At 42.5% G+C, this 16685-nt stretch overlaps 1 protein-coding gene across 1 annotated transcript in view; it reads right to left on the bottom strand.

The window, feature by feature from the left end:
- Positions 1–1249: 1249 nt before the first annotated feature.
- The window catches only part of CES5A (carboxylesterase 5A), a 239727-nt gene continuing 224291 nt past the window's right edge, over positions 1250–16685 (bottom strand). Inside the window, exons 7-12 of the mRNA XM_033127274.1 lie at positions 15689–15829; positions 13413–13481; positions 10610–10757; positions 4183–4332; positions 1921–1993; positions 1250–1833 (exon numbers count right to left, since the gene is read on the bottom strand). Of these exons, the coding sequence (XP_032983165.1) occupies positions 1602–1833; positions 1921–1993; positions 4183–4332; positions 10610–10757; positions 13413–13481; positions 15689–15829 (813 nt within the window). The 3' untranslated portion in view covers positions 1250–1601. The remainder of the gene's footprint in view (positions 1834–1920; positions 1994–4182; positions 4333–10609; positions 10758–13412; positions 13482–15688; positions 15830–16685) is intronic.

Here is a 16685-nt window from a genome sequence, read left to right on the forward strand (position 1 = left end):
AATCCCTTCACCTCTCCACAGATTACTATAAAATGGAGGTCAGGGGTCCTAACTTAAATGCCTTCAAGGGCTAGGCAACATCAGTGAGTGAAACAGGCCAGGCACAAGGCTAAGGGGAAGAGTGAAGACTGTGGAAAGTTGGGAGCTCGTGCCTTTGTAAAGGGAGTAGCCACTACTCAGTTCCTGCAGATTGCTCTATAGGGTCACTGAGAACAGTTGTGTAGGTTGTGCACTGCACAAGGGCACTACTTCAGAGGTGGTGTCATTCACATCATAGACGTAGATATATATCAATGACAGTTTCCCGGAAGATATCTGTAGGGGTTTTGAGGAAAGAACACCTTCTAACATGCACAAAAGTGCTGCATGGGCTGTCAGAAGCCCTGGTTACCATGTGCAGCTCCAATGTTGCCTATTGCCAGCTCTCCTTCCTTTTTCTTCTAGCGTAGCTAGATACACAGCTTTTAATGTGAAATTCATCTAATTTAAAATTAGTTGGAAACTAATTCCAAAACACTTTTTGACATTATGTTGGCAAAACAAAGCACGTTTGGGGGCCAGATTCAGGCTACGAGTTGATCTCTGACCAGATGAACCCCAAGTTACTGACATCTCAGAAACTCTCCTCTGCACTTCATGTGTAATCTTGACGCCATCACAAAGGAAAATGAATTACTGTGGTCAATTATATGAAGATATAATAGGGATTATATGGACAGAAAATGTAAAAGTGTACCCTTTGAATGCAGCTATGTACAATTTTCCCTACCTATCATCCCAACATCTGGTTAACTTTAATTCATCCTTTTTTACTATAAATGTTATTTCTCCAGAGACAACCTCCTAAGACTTCAATTTAAATTAAGTTCCCCTCTTACACTTTCTTAACACACCTTATTTTCTCTGAGTGAACTTATCACATTTACAAGACACTCAGTTGTGTGAATGTTTGCTTCCTGTCTGTTTGCTTATTGGATGATGGATTAGTCTGGGCCCCATCAGGGAAACATGTTTTCTCCTTGGTGTCCCTGACCTGAACTTGCTGCCTAGGGTTTGACTTCTGTGTTCCTGACCTTGGAGGACGTCTGGTTTCCATTGCTGAGAAGGAGGCTCTCTGGCGTGTCTCCCTCCTTCACGTATCTTTGATCCAGAAAAGGAACCCAGTTCAACCTAGTGAGGTTCAGGACGTCCATGCTTGGCTTGTGGCTGAAACTCACCTGGATTGGGAATGGAGGACTCATATTTCCGATAACACACACTGACACCTTCTCTGGTAGACAGTCCACTTCAGCTTGGACGCTGGGGTGGGAGCTGGAGTTTTCAGCCCAGAATTAAATTCTATTCCTGTATCCGTTTTACATTCTGATTTTATTTCATAGGCATAACAAGGTCGTTATCATATCTTGAAGAAATCTGGCAGCCTTCAGGGCAAATTGCATTTTTTGATGTTGAAAACCGTTCCCTAAGGATCATCCCCAAGTTGGTAAAAGATCAGCTAAAGCACGTGATTCCATAAAGTAGCTAAAAACAGAATGAAGTCAAAGGTGGCGAGAGAAATTATAGAAGGAGAAGGATAACCAGAATCATATAAAGATAACTTCTCAAGGAGCAAAAGAGAAAAAGAAAGGCAGGAGCAGAGAAAGGAAGATTAAGGAGGAAAGAGGAGAGTGGAGCACTCCGGAAGTGGACATTGTCAGGGGGACAGTCTTCGTCCAAAAGTCCACATCCTGCTCTTTCAGTCTCTGTCCCACGCTGAGGTCCAAGTCCAGCTGCAGGTACTGCTCCATCTGATCATAGACCGGCCACAGAGGCAGGCCTCCCCCATTAGGGTCCCTGGGAGTGAACGGAAACAGGGGTGAGGCTTCCATCCCCAAACACCCGACCCGGTTGGCTGCAGGGGAGGCCCGGAGGGTCACATACCCGGTCCGAGCAAAGTTGGCCCAGTATCTCATCATCTTCCTGCTCAGCAATTTCTCCTCCTCTGTGGCTCCTTCTGAAGAAGATAATCACAAAATCTGGTTCTCAGTGATTTGCCAGATGCCCAAGGTGCCTCACATTGGATTAAGCTCTTTCACATCTCTCCTCCAGTTGGCTCCTCACCAACCAACCAAATCATGTTATTAACGTTGTATTTGCAGATACTGAGGCCCAGAGCCACTGTGCTTTGCCCACGGAATCACGGCTTCCCGGTGGCGGAGTCTGGACCTTGTCCACCCATTGCTCTCCCAGCCACTCCCACAAGGCTGCAAGTTCCTCAGGGAACAGAGACCACCTCTCTCTCTCTCTCTCTCTCTCTCTCTCTCTCTCTCTCTCTCTCAAACAATGACTTAATTATTGTATTTATTTGAAACAATAATATTTGCTCAAAAGTATAAAATCCAAAATGCAGAAAGAGTAGCTAATGAAAATAGTTTCTCTCTCTTTTCTCGCCACCGTTACCAGCCTCAGAGGTGGCACCATGGCTGCCAGCTTCCTGAGCACCCTCTGAAGACCAGCTAGACATGGACAGGAGTTTAAGCGGACAGGTCTTTACACACACAGTAGAATAACGGACACACATTCTGTAGCTGTCTTTTTGCTAAAATTCTATGTAGGACATAGTTCCACGGGGCTGCCTATAGAGCTTCCATATATATATATATATATATATATATATATATATATATATATACACACACATCTATGTGTATGTATGTGTATATATATGTACACATACATACACATATATATATATAATTGCATGTATATAATTGCATATGCATATGCAATTATATATAAATATATAATTTGTGTACCCACTGCTCTATTAATGGATCTTTATATTATTTCCAGATTTTGCTGATAAAAACAATACTTTAGTTTGCGTGTATATTTTTGCACATGTGGAAAGTATAATTGCACCAAAAATCCTAGAAGTTGAATTGCTAAGGTAAGGATCATATGCATTTCAAAGTTTCATAGTTTTCTATTACTTTATGAGGTTGTCTGTTTCCCTACACCTGCTTGAAGGATTATGCAAAACATATTGTTCTTCCCAACCCTGACCAATGAAAAATGATTCCTCAGTCAAGGTAAGTTTGCAGTCTTCTTGTGGTCAGGGAGGTTGAGTGGATTTTCATGTTTAAAAGTCATTCGTGTTTCCTTTGCTATACACTGTCTATATCTGTTACCTGGTTTTTGACTGGGTTGTTCCTTTGCTCGTTGATTTTAGGAGCTCTTTAGATATCAAGGAATTTAACCCCTTGATGCATATGTCCTTCATTTTTTCCAATTTGGAAAGTCCATGGGCTCATCAAATACTCCACGCTCAATAATGGGTGCTGAGTAATAATAATAGTAACATTTAGTAAGCACTTCTGTGCTTACGACAATTGTTTCATTTAATCTTTATGACAACCTAGGAGGTAGTTCTGTTATTATCTGTATTATAAGATGAGCATAAATAAATGAAACAATGAATAGACCACAGTACACAAACACACACTATGTGACAAACTCTGTCCTTATCTTCAAAAGGCCAGCATGAACTTGTTAAAAACCTGTATGGTACTATTTTTTAAGCTAAATATTTTAGTGACATCTCCTGTGTGTAGTTCCTATAGCTTTCTCTATTGATAACCTCATCTGATTGGCTTGTTCTTTCAGGCATTGGACAGGTTGTAAATTCAGGAATAAATGAGCTAATAACCTCACTAGTAACAGTTCACAAGTGTATACATTAGATCACCTGGATCCAGACACTTTGGGCCAGGATTATGAAAAATGAGGTCCTTGCCCTTTACAGCCCTGGGTGCTAGCCCTGTGGGAGTTCTGAAAAGGGTAGGGAGGGTGAGATCAGCAGTCAGGGAGGTAGAAGAAAGTGATTCTAATATTCTTTAAAAACTGCATTCCACAAGTGCCCCCAAGCCCACCCCACAGGCTTTAGTACAAAGGGAAACATTCATCAAGCAAATATTGGCAGCTCTTTTTCATCCTGGTTTCGAAAAATACGCATTTTCCAGCGGAAGGTCTTGTTTTTAAACCATAGATAAAATAAGTAAATTAAAAGTAGTCCTCCAAGCACTTGCACAGTGTTGGGGCCGGTGAGGGGCATCGTGCAAACAGTGGGGAGTCGTGTTTCTCCCCACGCTTGTCCCAAGCTTGTGTTCCTGCAAGTGCAGCAGCCTGGGGCCAGTTCCTTACCGAACATGACAATGTCGCCCGTGAGGAAGGAACCTCCGAAGACAAAGCGAATTTCATCAGAGTGGTCGGCTTTGACGAAAGCTGGCTTCGTGTCATTGAAACACTGGGGCCGGTGCTGAAACTCGTAGAAGTACACAGGTGCGCCAGCATCTGCAGAAACACAGGAAGGGGCCTGTGGCAGGCAGGTATGCATGCTCGCAGGGGAAGCTGGGGCTGGTCCTGCTTCCCTACCCATCTAGTCCTGGATGCACAGACCCATGGGTGGGACAGCCTGGAGACAAAAGGTGACTTGAATCAAGCTAACATTCTTCTTCCTTATTTGACCCCAGTGTTCCTGCTCCAGGGGCCCTGACATCTCTGGCGACAAAGAATTCACTACCCCTTAGAGCAGCCAGAGAAGGCAAGAGTTCTGCTCAGAAAAGCCCTTCATACTGATCCAAGATCTACCTCTTTGTGACTTCCTCTCACTGACCCCAGGTTCAACTGTCTGGAGACAAACAGAACAAACATATTCTCTGCTTCCAAGATGCTCCGTGCATCCTACATTCATCACCTCTCTTCTACTAAAGGTTCTTGCTCTCTCATTTTCTCTCTCTTTCTCCAATCATCATTTTTTTCTCTACTGGATCATTGCAAACATTCTCTCTCAAACACACATTTGCACACACGCATACAGGCACGCACATGGGCACATACAAACACATGCTCTTGGTCTCCTCTTCTCCTCCAGTGACTGGCTTATTTCTCTAAATCCCTTCTAGCAAGAACCCACAATACAGTTGCCTTGTATTCATTACCTCTGCTTCCTCTCCTCTCATTCTATCTTTTAACTACAGTACCATTTACGGACAATAAAAAGCACAGATTGTAACTATACAATTTGATGAGTTTTTACAAATGTATACACGTTCATGTAACCACCACCCTCGTCAGGATACAGAGTATTTCCATTGCCCCAGAAAGTTCTTTGTGTCTCCTAGTCACTCTACCAAGAGACAATGTTTTTATTTTGCCTCTGTTTGACCTCTGCATAAATGCAGTAACACAATATATACTCTTTTGTGTCTGGCTTTTTTTGCTCAGCATGATGTTTTTTGAGATTCATCCATGTTGCTGCACGTACCAATAGTTGATTCTTTTTTATCATCAGATAATATGCTATTGCATGAATATGGTTGACTAATAGGCTAGGGGTATGTTTAACTTTGTAAGAAACTACTGTTTCCCAGAATGATTGCACCATTTTCTATTTTCACCAGGAGGATAGGATACTGAACATTCCACATCCATGGGGTGGCACTACTTCTTGGTAGGGTTTGGGTTTTTACTATTACTATTTACAGTAGGTGTAAATGGTTGCCTCATTTGGGGTTTACTTTGCTTTTCCCTGATGACTAAAAATGTTGAGCACTTTTTCATACACTTTTTGGCTTTTGTATACTTTCTTTTGTAAAGTGTCTTTTCAAGCCTTTTATTCATTTGGAACGGAATTGTTTGTCGTTGCATTACCAAACTGTAAGAGTACTTCTTCTATTCTGGATATGAATTTTTTTGTCAGATAATTAATTGTACTGTAAATATTTTCTTCCAGTCTGTGGCTTGCCTTTTCATTTTCTTAATAGCATTGGGTTGTTGTAGTTTTTATTTTTATTTTTTGTAAAATACACATTTTAACCATTTTAAAGTGTGTAAACCAGCAGCTTGTACATTCAGGATGTTGTGTAACTATCACCACTATCTAGGCCCAGAGCACTTTCAGCACCCCAAACAGAAACCACAGACCAATTGAGCAGTCACCCCCATTCGCATGGGTGAATCCCCCCATTCATCCCCCTGTAAACTTTATAACTCTCTAGATTTGCCCATTCTGGACATTTCATATAAATGGAATCACACATGAGGCCTTTTGTGTCTGGTTTGCTTCACGTAGCATAATATTTTCAAGGTTCATCCATATTGCAGCACATGTCAGTGCCGCATTTCTTGTTATGACCAAATAATCCATTGTATGAAGGTACCACATTTTGATTACCCATTCATCAGTTGATAGACATTTGGGTTGTTACCACTTTTTGGCTAGTCTGAATAAGGCTGCTCTGAACATTCACGTACAATTTTTGTTTTCAATCATCTTGGGTATATCCCTAGGAGTGAAATTGCTGGGTTATATGGTAATTCTATGTTTAACATTTGAGTAGCAGCCAAACTGTTTTCCACAATGGGCATACCATTTTACATTTCTGCCAGCAGAATATGAAGGTACCAGTTTTCCCACATTCTCACTAGCATTGTTATTTTCTGTTTTTTGGTTTTGTTTTGCTTTGTTGTTTGTTCTTTTATTATAGCCACCCTAGTGGCTGTGAAATGGTATCTCATTGTGGTTATGATTTGCATTTCCCTAATGACAAATAAGGTTGAGCATCTTTTCATGTGCTTATTAGCCATATGTATATCTTCTCTGGAGAAATATTCAATCCTTTGCTCATTTTTGAATTGAGTTGTTTGGGTTTTGTTGTTGAGTTGTAAGAGTTCTTTCTAAATTCTGAATAATAGACTCTTATCAGATATATGATTTGCAAAGATTTTCTCCCATTCTGAGTTATACCTTTACTTTCTTTCTGTTATCCTTTGATACACAATAGTTTTTAATTTTGATGAAGTCCAATTTACCTATTTTTTCTCTTTTTTATTATGCTTTTGGTGTTATATTTAACAATCCATTGCCAAATCTGATGTCATGGAAATTTGCCCCTCTGCTTTCTTCTAAGAGGTTTACAATTGTGGCTCTTACATTCAAGTTTTTGAACCATTTTGAGTTAATTTTTGTAGATAGTGCAAGGGGAGGATCCAACTTCATTCTTTTGCATGTGTCATCCAGTTGCCCTAGCACCATTTGTTGAAAAGACGATTCTTCCCCCACTGAAAGGTCTTGGCAGCCTTGTCAAAACAACAGACCATAGGTGTATAGGTTTATTTCTGGACTCTCAATTCTATTCCATTGATCTATACATCCATCCTGTGCCAGCACTGCTTGCTGTGTCTTGATTACTGTTGCTTTGTAGTGAGTGAGTTCTGAAATCAGGAAATGTGAGTCTTCCAACTTTGTTCTTCTTTTTCAAGATTATTTTGGCTATTGTGGGCCCCTTGAAATTCCATATGAATTTCAGGATCAGCTTGTCCATTTCTGCAAAAAAAGGAATCCCTACATTGCATTGAATGTAGGGATTGTTGCCATCTTAACTATACTAAATCTTCCAATCTATGAACACAGATGTCTTCCTATTTATTCTTCATTTCTTCCAAGAATGTTTTGTGGTTTTCAGCATACAAGTCTTATACCTCCTTGATTATATCTATTCCTAAATATTTTATTTTGTTTGATGCTATTATAAGTGGAGTTGTTTCCTTAACTTCATTTTTGGATCATTCATTGCTAGTGTGTAGAAATACAATCAATTTTTGTATATTGATCTTATCCTGAAACTTTGCTAAATAAGTTTATTAGCTTTTATAGGTTTGGGGGATTCTTTAGAATTTTCTCTATATAATATCATTCCATCTGTGAACAGAGATAGTTTTGCTTCTTTCTTTCCGATTTGGATTCCTTTTAATTTCTTTGTCTTCTCCAATTGCCCTGGCTAGAACTTCTAGTGCAAGGTTAAATAGAAGTGGTGACAGGAGACATTATGTTCCTGATCATAGGGGTAAAGTTTTTGGGTTTTGACCATTAAGTAAGATATCAGCTATGGGTTATTCATAGAAGCCGTTTATCAGGTTTAGCAAGTTCCCTTATATTCCTTGTCTGTAGAGTGTTTTCATCATGAAAGGGTGTTGGATTTCATCAAATGCTTTTTCTGCATCTATTAAGATACTTGTGTATTTTTTCCTTTATTCTATAAATATGGTATATTATATTGATTGATTTTCATGTGATGAACCATCCTTACATTCCTGGGATAAATTCTAGTAGGTCATAGAGTATATATTCCTTTTACTATGTTGCTAGATTCAGTTTTCTAGTATTTTGTTGAGAATTTTTACATCAATACTCATAAGGGATATTGGCCTATAATTTTCTTTTCTAGTATTGTCTTTATCTGGCTTTAATATTAGGGTAATACTGGCTTCATAGAATGAGTTAAGAAGTGTTCCCTCCTTTTTCACTTTTTTGAAGGATTGGTTTTAGTTCTTCTTTAAATATTTGCTAGAATTCACCAGTGAAACCAACTGGTCTTGGGATTTCCTTTATTGGTAGGTTTTTGTTTACTGATTCAGTACCTTCTTTTGTTATAGGTATATTCATATTTTCTATTACTTCTTGAGTTGGTTTTGGTAGTTTGTGTGTTTCTAGGAATTTTCTAATTTTATCTAAGTGCTGTCATATAATTGTTCATTGTATTCTATGATAATCCTTTTTATTTCTGTAATTTCTGTAGTAATGTCCCCATTTCAATTCCTAAATTTAGTAATTTGAGTGTTCATTCTTTCTTTGTTGATTAGTCTCACTAAAAGTTTGTCAATTTTGTTGCTTTTTACAAAGAACCAACTTTTGGATTCACACCCATTCTCTCTATTGATTTCCTAACCTCTATTTTGTTTATCTGTGTTCTAATCTTTATTATATTCTTCTTCTGTTTGCTTTGGGTTTTCTTCGCTCTTTTTTTCTAATTCTTTGAAAGGTTAAGTTATTGATTTGGGATCTTCTTTTTAATGTATGCATTTGTGGCAATAAATTTCCCTCTAAGCACTGCTCTCACTGTATTCAATAAGTTTCAGTATGTCGTGTTTTTGCTTTTATTCATCTCAAAATATTTTCTAATTTCCCTTGTAATTTCTTCTTTGATCTTTTGATCATTTAAGGGTATGTTGTTTGTTTAAAAACTTTTGTGTATCAAAGCGCTTTATCAAAAAAGTGAAAAGGCAGGCCGCAGAATGGGAGAAAATATTTGCAGATCATATATCTGGTAAGGGATTAATATCTATAATATATAAAGAACTCCTAAAATGCAACAACAAAAGAAACAACTGAATTAAAAAATGGGCAAAGGACTTAAAAAGACATTTCTCTAAGAATACATACAAACGACCAAAAGGTGTATGAAAAGGTATTCATCAATAGTACCAGCATCACACATCAGGAGGGAAATGCAAATTGTAACCTCAGTGATACCACTTCACACCCGTTTGGATGGCTATTGTAAAATAAATTTTAAAAATAGCAACAACAAAATAACAAGTGTTGGTGAGCACGTGGAGAAATTGAAAACTTATGCATTGCTGGTGGGAATGTAAAATGTGACAGCCACTATGGAAAACAATATGACAGTTCCTCAAAAATATTAAACATACAATTACTGTATGATTCAGCAATTCCACTTCTGGACACACATCCAAAAGAATTGAAAGCAGAGACTTGAACAGATATCGGTATACCAATGTTCACGGCACCATCGTTCACAATGACCAAAAGGCAGAAACAACCTAAATGTCTATTGATGGCTGACTGGATAAACAAAATGAGTTATATACATACAATGGAATATTGTTCAGCCTTGAAAAGGAAAGAAATTCTGATACATGGTGAAACATGAACGAATCTTGAAGGCATTATGCTAAGTGAATTAGGGCAGGTACAAAAGGACAACTAATGTATGATTTCACTTATGTGAAGTGCCTAGAATAGTCCAATTCATAGTGACAGAATGCGTGGGGAGTTATTGTTCACAGGGACAGAGTTTCAGTATAGGATGATAAAGATTCTGGATATGGATAGTGGTAAGGGGTGCACAACATTGTGAATAAACTGTAATTCCACTGAATTGTACATTTAGAAATAATTAAAATGATAAATTTTGTTATACACATTTTGCAACAATTTTTTAAAATGTAAAAAAAACCAGTGTGTTGTTTAATTTCTAAATATTTGTTAATTTTCCAAATTTCCTTTTATTATTGATTTCTAATTTCATTTCATCGTGGTTAGAGAAGAAACTATGTACGAGAGGAGGGAGGGTGGGAGAGAGGAAGGAAGGAGGGTGGGTTTGTATGCCAACAAGCAATCTTCTCTTTCTGAATGCGACATCCTCCTTATAGTTAGGATGTTTGGAAAGACACTTCCAAACAGAAAGTCATCTGGGAGACTGGCCCTAGAAAATTATGGGGAGGTAAGAATTTTCTACAGGGGCCTGAAGAAGGAGAAGGAACAGAAACAACAAGAACTGATGGGCATTCCTGAACTCCGGAAGGCAGGGGAATTACAAAGGTCAGCGTGCAGGGTTATATCCCAGATGGCCTGGGGAGTCCCTCTCAGTGAGGGAACAGAAGGCAGGGCAGGCAGCCAGTCAGCAGGCAGCCAGGATCCCTGCAGCCAGAAGGCTCTCCACGCTGTGGCCCTGCAGGGAGGGGGTGGGGAAGCTCAGAGACTCACCTCTGTGACAGCGAGCTGTGACCAGCCCAGGGACCACAAAGAACACATCTCCCAGCAAGTCCAGAAAACGATTTCGTATCTCAAACTGGGAGTGCTTGTTGTGGAAGTATTTATCAGCCAGAAGGTATAGATACTGGGTGGGGAAGTGCTGTAAAAAAATCGTGGTCACAGGAGATCCAGGTCAATGACAACAGCAAGCACGTGGAGCATGTGCCTGTGCAGGCGTAACTCTGAGGCCTTTACGTGCATCGTCGTATCCACACACCCACCCTGTGATGTAACTATCATAATGAGCTGTTGCACAGAGGAGGGAACTGAGGTGCAGAGAGGTCAAGTGCTTTGTCTGAACTGGCGGAACCACGATTCTTTCACAAGTGTATCTGTATCTAAATCCCATGCTCTTAATTATAGTACACATGCTTCTCTGAAATGTTTCAGAAACAGCCACCGCTGGGCAAACCTGGCTGGATCCTTTGCAGGGCCCAGTGAAACTGTGGGGGCTCTTGTTCAAAAATTACAAGAATTTCAAGATGGTGACAACAGGACATTCAACCAAGTGTAGGACCCTTCTGAACATGAGGTCTTCTGTGACCGCACAGGTGGCACACCTGGGAGCCCCCCCCCGCTCCTTGTACCAGCAATGCCTGCCGGCCTTTACTCTTCCATCTAAGCTAGTTTGTCTCTTGGAGTTCCCTCATCTATTAGGTTGGTGCAAAAGTAATTGCGGTTTAAAAGGTTAAAAATGCAAAAACCACAATTACTTTTACACCAGGCTGATATAAATAGATGGGTTGTTTACAGGGTTACAAGAGAGGCAGAGAGCAAAGCACGCTGCCTGACGTGGCGTAGGTCGCCAGTTCTGTCGGTTCCCCAAGACCCGTTGCCATGTCCTTTAACAGGGCATCTGTCCCATGCTTTGTTTGACCTGGCACCAGGGTGTCGTCAGTCTTCAATCCCTCAGCTCGCCCCAGAGGGGGAAAGGGAAACTGGGGAAGGTTCAGGGTCTGCCACACTGGTGATGCACTTGGGGGTCTTGTGCTCTAGGAAAAGCTGGGGCAAGTTGTTATACCTCAAACCCCCAATCTAAGACCGAGGCACAGCCCTTCAGGGTTTTCTTTGGGAGTTGGAGGCACCATATCCCACAGCAGCAAGTGCTGCTCAGACTGGTCCGTCGGGTCCTGCAAAGGCTGACTGCTTTTAATCAGGCCCAGAGCACGCGTGCCCCCACTTTTGCTGTATGACCAGCAGACCCCTTGGTGTTCAGGGTACCCAAGGTGGGTACAGATGCTGTGTGGAGCCTCTGGAGAACCCCAGCAGGCAGTCACAGCTCTGGAGCTCTGGAGCAAGGCTATGCCATCTGAGTCAAAGAACAACTTAACATTTGAAAAGCATCACCTGCCCTGCTCCTGGGCCCTGGGAGAGACTGTACGCCCATCCCGTCCTCCTGCACCTTCCCGCACACCTTGCTTCCCACTCCTGGGACCTAGCTCAACACACCTCCTCCTCTTGGAATGCCCTCCTGCTCCAACGTTCCCCTTCCCTAAGGCCGAGATCAACGACTTCCTCCTCCATGAGGCCATCTCCCATCTAGCCTCAGAGATTCCACTGTCTGACATATTTTAAATATCTTTCAAATCTTAGTCCCAACTCTCACCACCAGACAGCCAAGGCTCCACCCACATCCCTTCTAGGCCTTAGGGCCCGAGAGACCCCCTACCTCCAGTCTGGCCCACTCTGCAGCCACAGGGCCCTTTCTCAAATGCATATGGCATCATGTCGTTCCTCCCTGCCAAGTCCCTGGGATGACTTTATATTCCCTCCGTAGTCTGTAAGCATCCGCCACTGCTGCGGCCACCCCTCCAGCTGAGTTCTTCACACTTCTCTGCTCCTAATTGGGCCTCTTGGTCCCTCTGGCTTCCGTTACCCCTGCTCCTCCAGCAGCCAGACAAACCCAACTCTTCCTCCAAAACCCTTCCCCGAGGGACCACCTTCCTGCCTGTGGACACCACGGGGACTCGGCCATCCCTCTGCCCTGGGCTGTGTAGCAATGCACTGAGGTGCTTCGTCATGTATGTTCACAACAGTCTACAGGTTCCTCAAGTGCAGGTGGGGCGCGTGCTTGTCATTGCACCCCAAGGCCCAAAGGGATGCTGGGGCATGGGGATTCTCAATGAATGTTTGTTCAATGGAAAAATGAATGAAACAAACCTGGCACAGAGGACACACTGAATGAATATTTATGGAAAGAAGGAAGGAAAGGAATCTATCCCTATATCCTCCAGTCTAAGAGGTATTTGTGCAGAGAGTGAATGAATGGTTGAATAATGGTCGCTGAACATAGTATAGAACATAGTATAGAACCTGGCTGGCATGCAGGTGGGTGTCAGAATTCAGGACTTTTCAGGTTGTAGATAGGTAATTCAGTACATATGCTACATATTATACGACACGCTGGGGAGAGGGGCAGCACTCCAGGCCCCCCATTAATATGTCCGCAGAGAAACATATGAATAGTGAGATAAACAAAGTGAATGAATGCGTGGAAACAATAAAGACTGATGGATTACGTATCGGTCTAGGTCGTTTGGTTGCCATGTGGGTTACAAAGAGCCTTTGGGTTTTCAAAGCTCTTTGGATTTTGAGATTGTGGATAAACAACTGTGGAACTCTACTTAGTAAAGATCTGTTACATAAATGAATGAATGATTGGGGACCACCTATACTCCCAGCCCCCACCTGAGTGTGATCCAGGGAGGCATGTTAAATGAATCTCTGAGAGTCACTATTGCCCAAGCTCACTTACCAGGATGGTGTGAATCAAGTGCAGGGCGAGAGACTTGTTGGAGCCCCCAAGGATCTGAGGAATCTCGCTCTGTGGAGAGAAGCAGGGCACCAGGTGAGCACATCAGATCACCAGAAGGGAATTGGTCTCCGTGAGGCCCAGCCACCTGCCTCTCAGAGGGGAGGCTGGGAAGAGCGGGAACCCTTTCAGTCCCCAGGGGGCCATGTGCAGCAGCAACACAATTTCTTCTTCTCATATTTGATCAAAGGCAGCCATTCCCGGTCGTATCTGTAGTCTTAAGGGACCTGAGTGGCCGCTTTGTGGAAAGGCCATGCTATGGGCTGGGGTTGTGCTCCCCACCAATTCCTACCTGGAAGTTTTAACCCCAGGGCCTCAGAATGTGACTATGTGTGGAGATAGGGCTTTTAAACAGGTGATTGAGTTAAAATGAAGACATTAGGTAAGGCCCTAATCCAATTGACTAACGGCCTTATAAGAAGAGGAAGTTTGGACGTTCAAAGAGACACCAGGAATGGATGTGCACAGAGAAAAGACCACGTGAGGACACAGAGAGAAGGCGGCCATGTGAAGCCAAGGAGAGAGGCCTCAGAAGAAACCAGACTGGCCAGCACCTTGATCAGCACTCAGTGTCCAGAACGGTGAGAAAATAAATTCGTCGTTTAAGCCACCCAGTCTGTGGTCCTTTGTGATAGCAACCCTAGCAAACTAATACAGGCCACAAATTTGGCCTTGACGCCAAGTTCCAAGAGAGATCAGAAAATCTCAAGACCAGTGGTTTGCTTTTTAAAGACCTTTGTAATCAGGGATTCTGAGAAGTCAGCAGTTGGCAGGCAGCCAAGAACACAGGCTCTGCTTGGTACATAACAAGAGCTATGAGTGATTATTTGTGAAATGGCCCTTCCCTAACCAATATTATATTTTACAATGAAGAGGGTAGAAACACTATTCTCTTGTCAAATGAATTTCCCTGGTACATTTTCTGCTGAAAATCTCGGAGGTGAAGAATCCGTAGGGTAGATATTTAAACCTGTCTGTCTCTTGGAATCTGAGGGAAGCCCCAGCGTCATTCAAGGTATCCACAAATATATTTTAACTACTAGAACCCTCTCTGTATGTTCCGGAGCTGGGTTTGTGGCCGTCAACTAGCCTTGTCACTTGACGAACCTCTGTATTTCATAACCTCATTTCCCCCAGCTTGAAGGGAGGAGGTTGGTCTATGTAAATGAGCTCTGATAGTAGCGTGAACGTGAGGACAGATGAAAGATTTATTTTGAATGTAGAGGGTCTTCTCACACCACAAGGTCAAGAAATCATGGCTCCTTCTCAGCATTCTGGCCTCAGCTCAGATGCTCTTTCCTCGGAGAAGCCTTTGCTGATCCTCCCTCTTCCCTTCAGAAGCCTTCTCTGCCCAGTTTATGTCCTTCACAGCACTTATCACTCATGAAACCATCCTTCCAACGTTGCATTTCATCTGTCTCTGCCCTCGAGAATGGAAGCTTGCAGAAATACGGAATCATGACTTGTTCACTGCTGAAGGCTCGGCTTTTCTAAGAGTTTAGAGCGTCTACCGTGCTTCCCTGAAAATAAGACCTAGCCGGACAGTCAGCTCTAATGTATCTTTTGGGGCAAAAATTAATATAAGACCTGATCTTATTTTACTATAAGACAGGGTATAATATAATATAATATAATATAATATAATATAATATAATATAATAATGTAATACCGGGTCTTATATTAATTTTTGCTCCCAAAGACGCATTAGAGCTGATGGTCCGGCTAGGTCTTCTTTTCTGGGAAACATGGTAGTAAATGTTCAGTTCATTCTTGTTGAGTGCATGACATGATTCGATGACTGTGTAATTTGCAGCAGCCTAGAGAGCATTTTTGGAAGTCCAAATACCAGAATGGAGGCTGGACACGGAAGTGTGAAGGCCTGAAGTGTTTTAAACCTACAAGAATTTCAGCGTGGAAGTCGGAACTGTGCTTGTTTGAAACACTAATTTGTAATGTTTTGAACAAAGCTCAAATGGATCCCATCCTCTCTTGGTGTTTCACAGTCGTTTCTTTCGCTTAAACCTACACAAGGAGCTCTGGCTGACCCCAGTCCTCAGTGACCCTCCTTCAGGGAGAGGAAAGATGACCACCGTATCTATTGGCTGATGGGCTGCAGCCCGCAAAGCGCTTGGTGTCATCTTTGGGAATGCCCCACTCTGGAAGCCAACAGCTGCCTCGCTGCTAAGGGCGCCAGAGGAGGCACAGCTGGAATTCTTACCATAGGCAGCAGGTAGCCACACTCGTGGTTATTGACTCCGATGATAGAAGGAATTGGATTGAACGCTTTCTGAGTCAATAGGGTTATGGGCTCATCAGGAAGGAAAAAACCATCGACCACTGGAGTGAAAGACTTGGTTTTCTGAAATGAGAAGAGAAAAATTAGAAGCTGTCTGTTCACAAAATCTGCTGTCCCCAAACCTTAGCCAGCCTCAGCCAATCCACTCTAGTAAAATGTGGGAACAAAGGAAAAACAAGCCACTCCTGGCCCCATGTCAAAGGGGGCTCAACTTCTCTGTGCCTCAGTTTCCTCCTCTGTTAATCGGGGACAATAATAGCATCTACCTAAGAAAAACTGCAGCCCAGCACAATGTTTCTCAGAGTGTGGCCCCGACGGCAGCATGAGCACCCCCTGGAGCTTCTTAGAAATGCACATTCTCAGGCCCCACCCCATGCCTCCTGAACACAAAACTCTGGGGGTACAGTCCAGCCAGCTTTTAAAGATAAACCCTCCAGGTGATTCTGCTGTGTGTTCAAGTGTGAGAGCCACTGGCCAAACGCAATGGGCAGCGATGGCCTGGTGAGTGGGGCTGGCACCTCTGCCTGAGAGGCCTTCCTTGACTCTGCCTTGGATCTGGCCGGGTATTTCCCGGGTCTCAGGAAGCAACACCTGGCTCCATTCATGGCTTTTGTTGTCGTTGTTGTTTTGTGGTTTTGGGGTGGTTTTTTTTTTTAAGGTCTCTGTTAGGGAGTGGTGGTAGAAGGGAGCACAGAAAAGAGCTTTCACCCCACATCCAGTCAAGGACTTGTTACCCGCTTCCTGGACTCCAGCAGAACTCACAGCAGGTCCTCAGTTCATGCCCAATAACTAGGTAGTAACTTGCAATATGACAGACCTTGCTCGTCCAAGGCCTATCAGAGGATCAGAAGGGACATAAAAGATCATCCAGTTCAATGACTCGGCCAGTGATTGACATTTGTCAACGGTCGTGTGGACC

The sequence above is a fragment of the Rhinolophus ferrumequinum genome, chromosome 15 (assembly GCF_004115265.2).
Source record: "Rhinolophus ferrumequinum isolate MPI-CBG mRhiFer1 chromosome 15, mRhiFer1_v1.p, whole genome shotgun sequence".
NCBI classification, from domain to species: Eukaryota; Metazoa; Chordata; class Mammalia; order Chiroptera; family Rhinolophidae; genus Rhinolophus; species Rhinolophus ferrumequinum.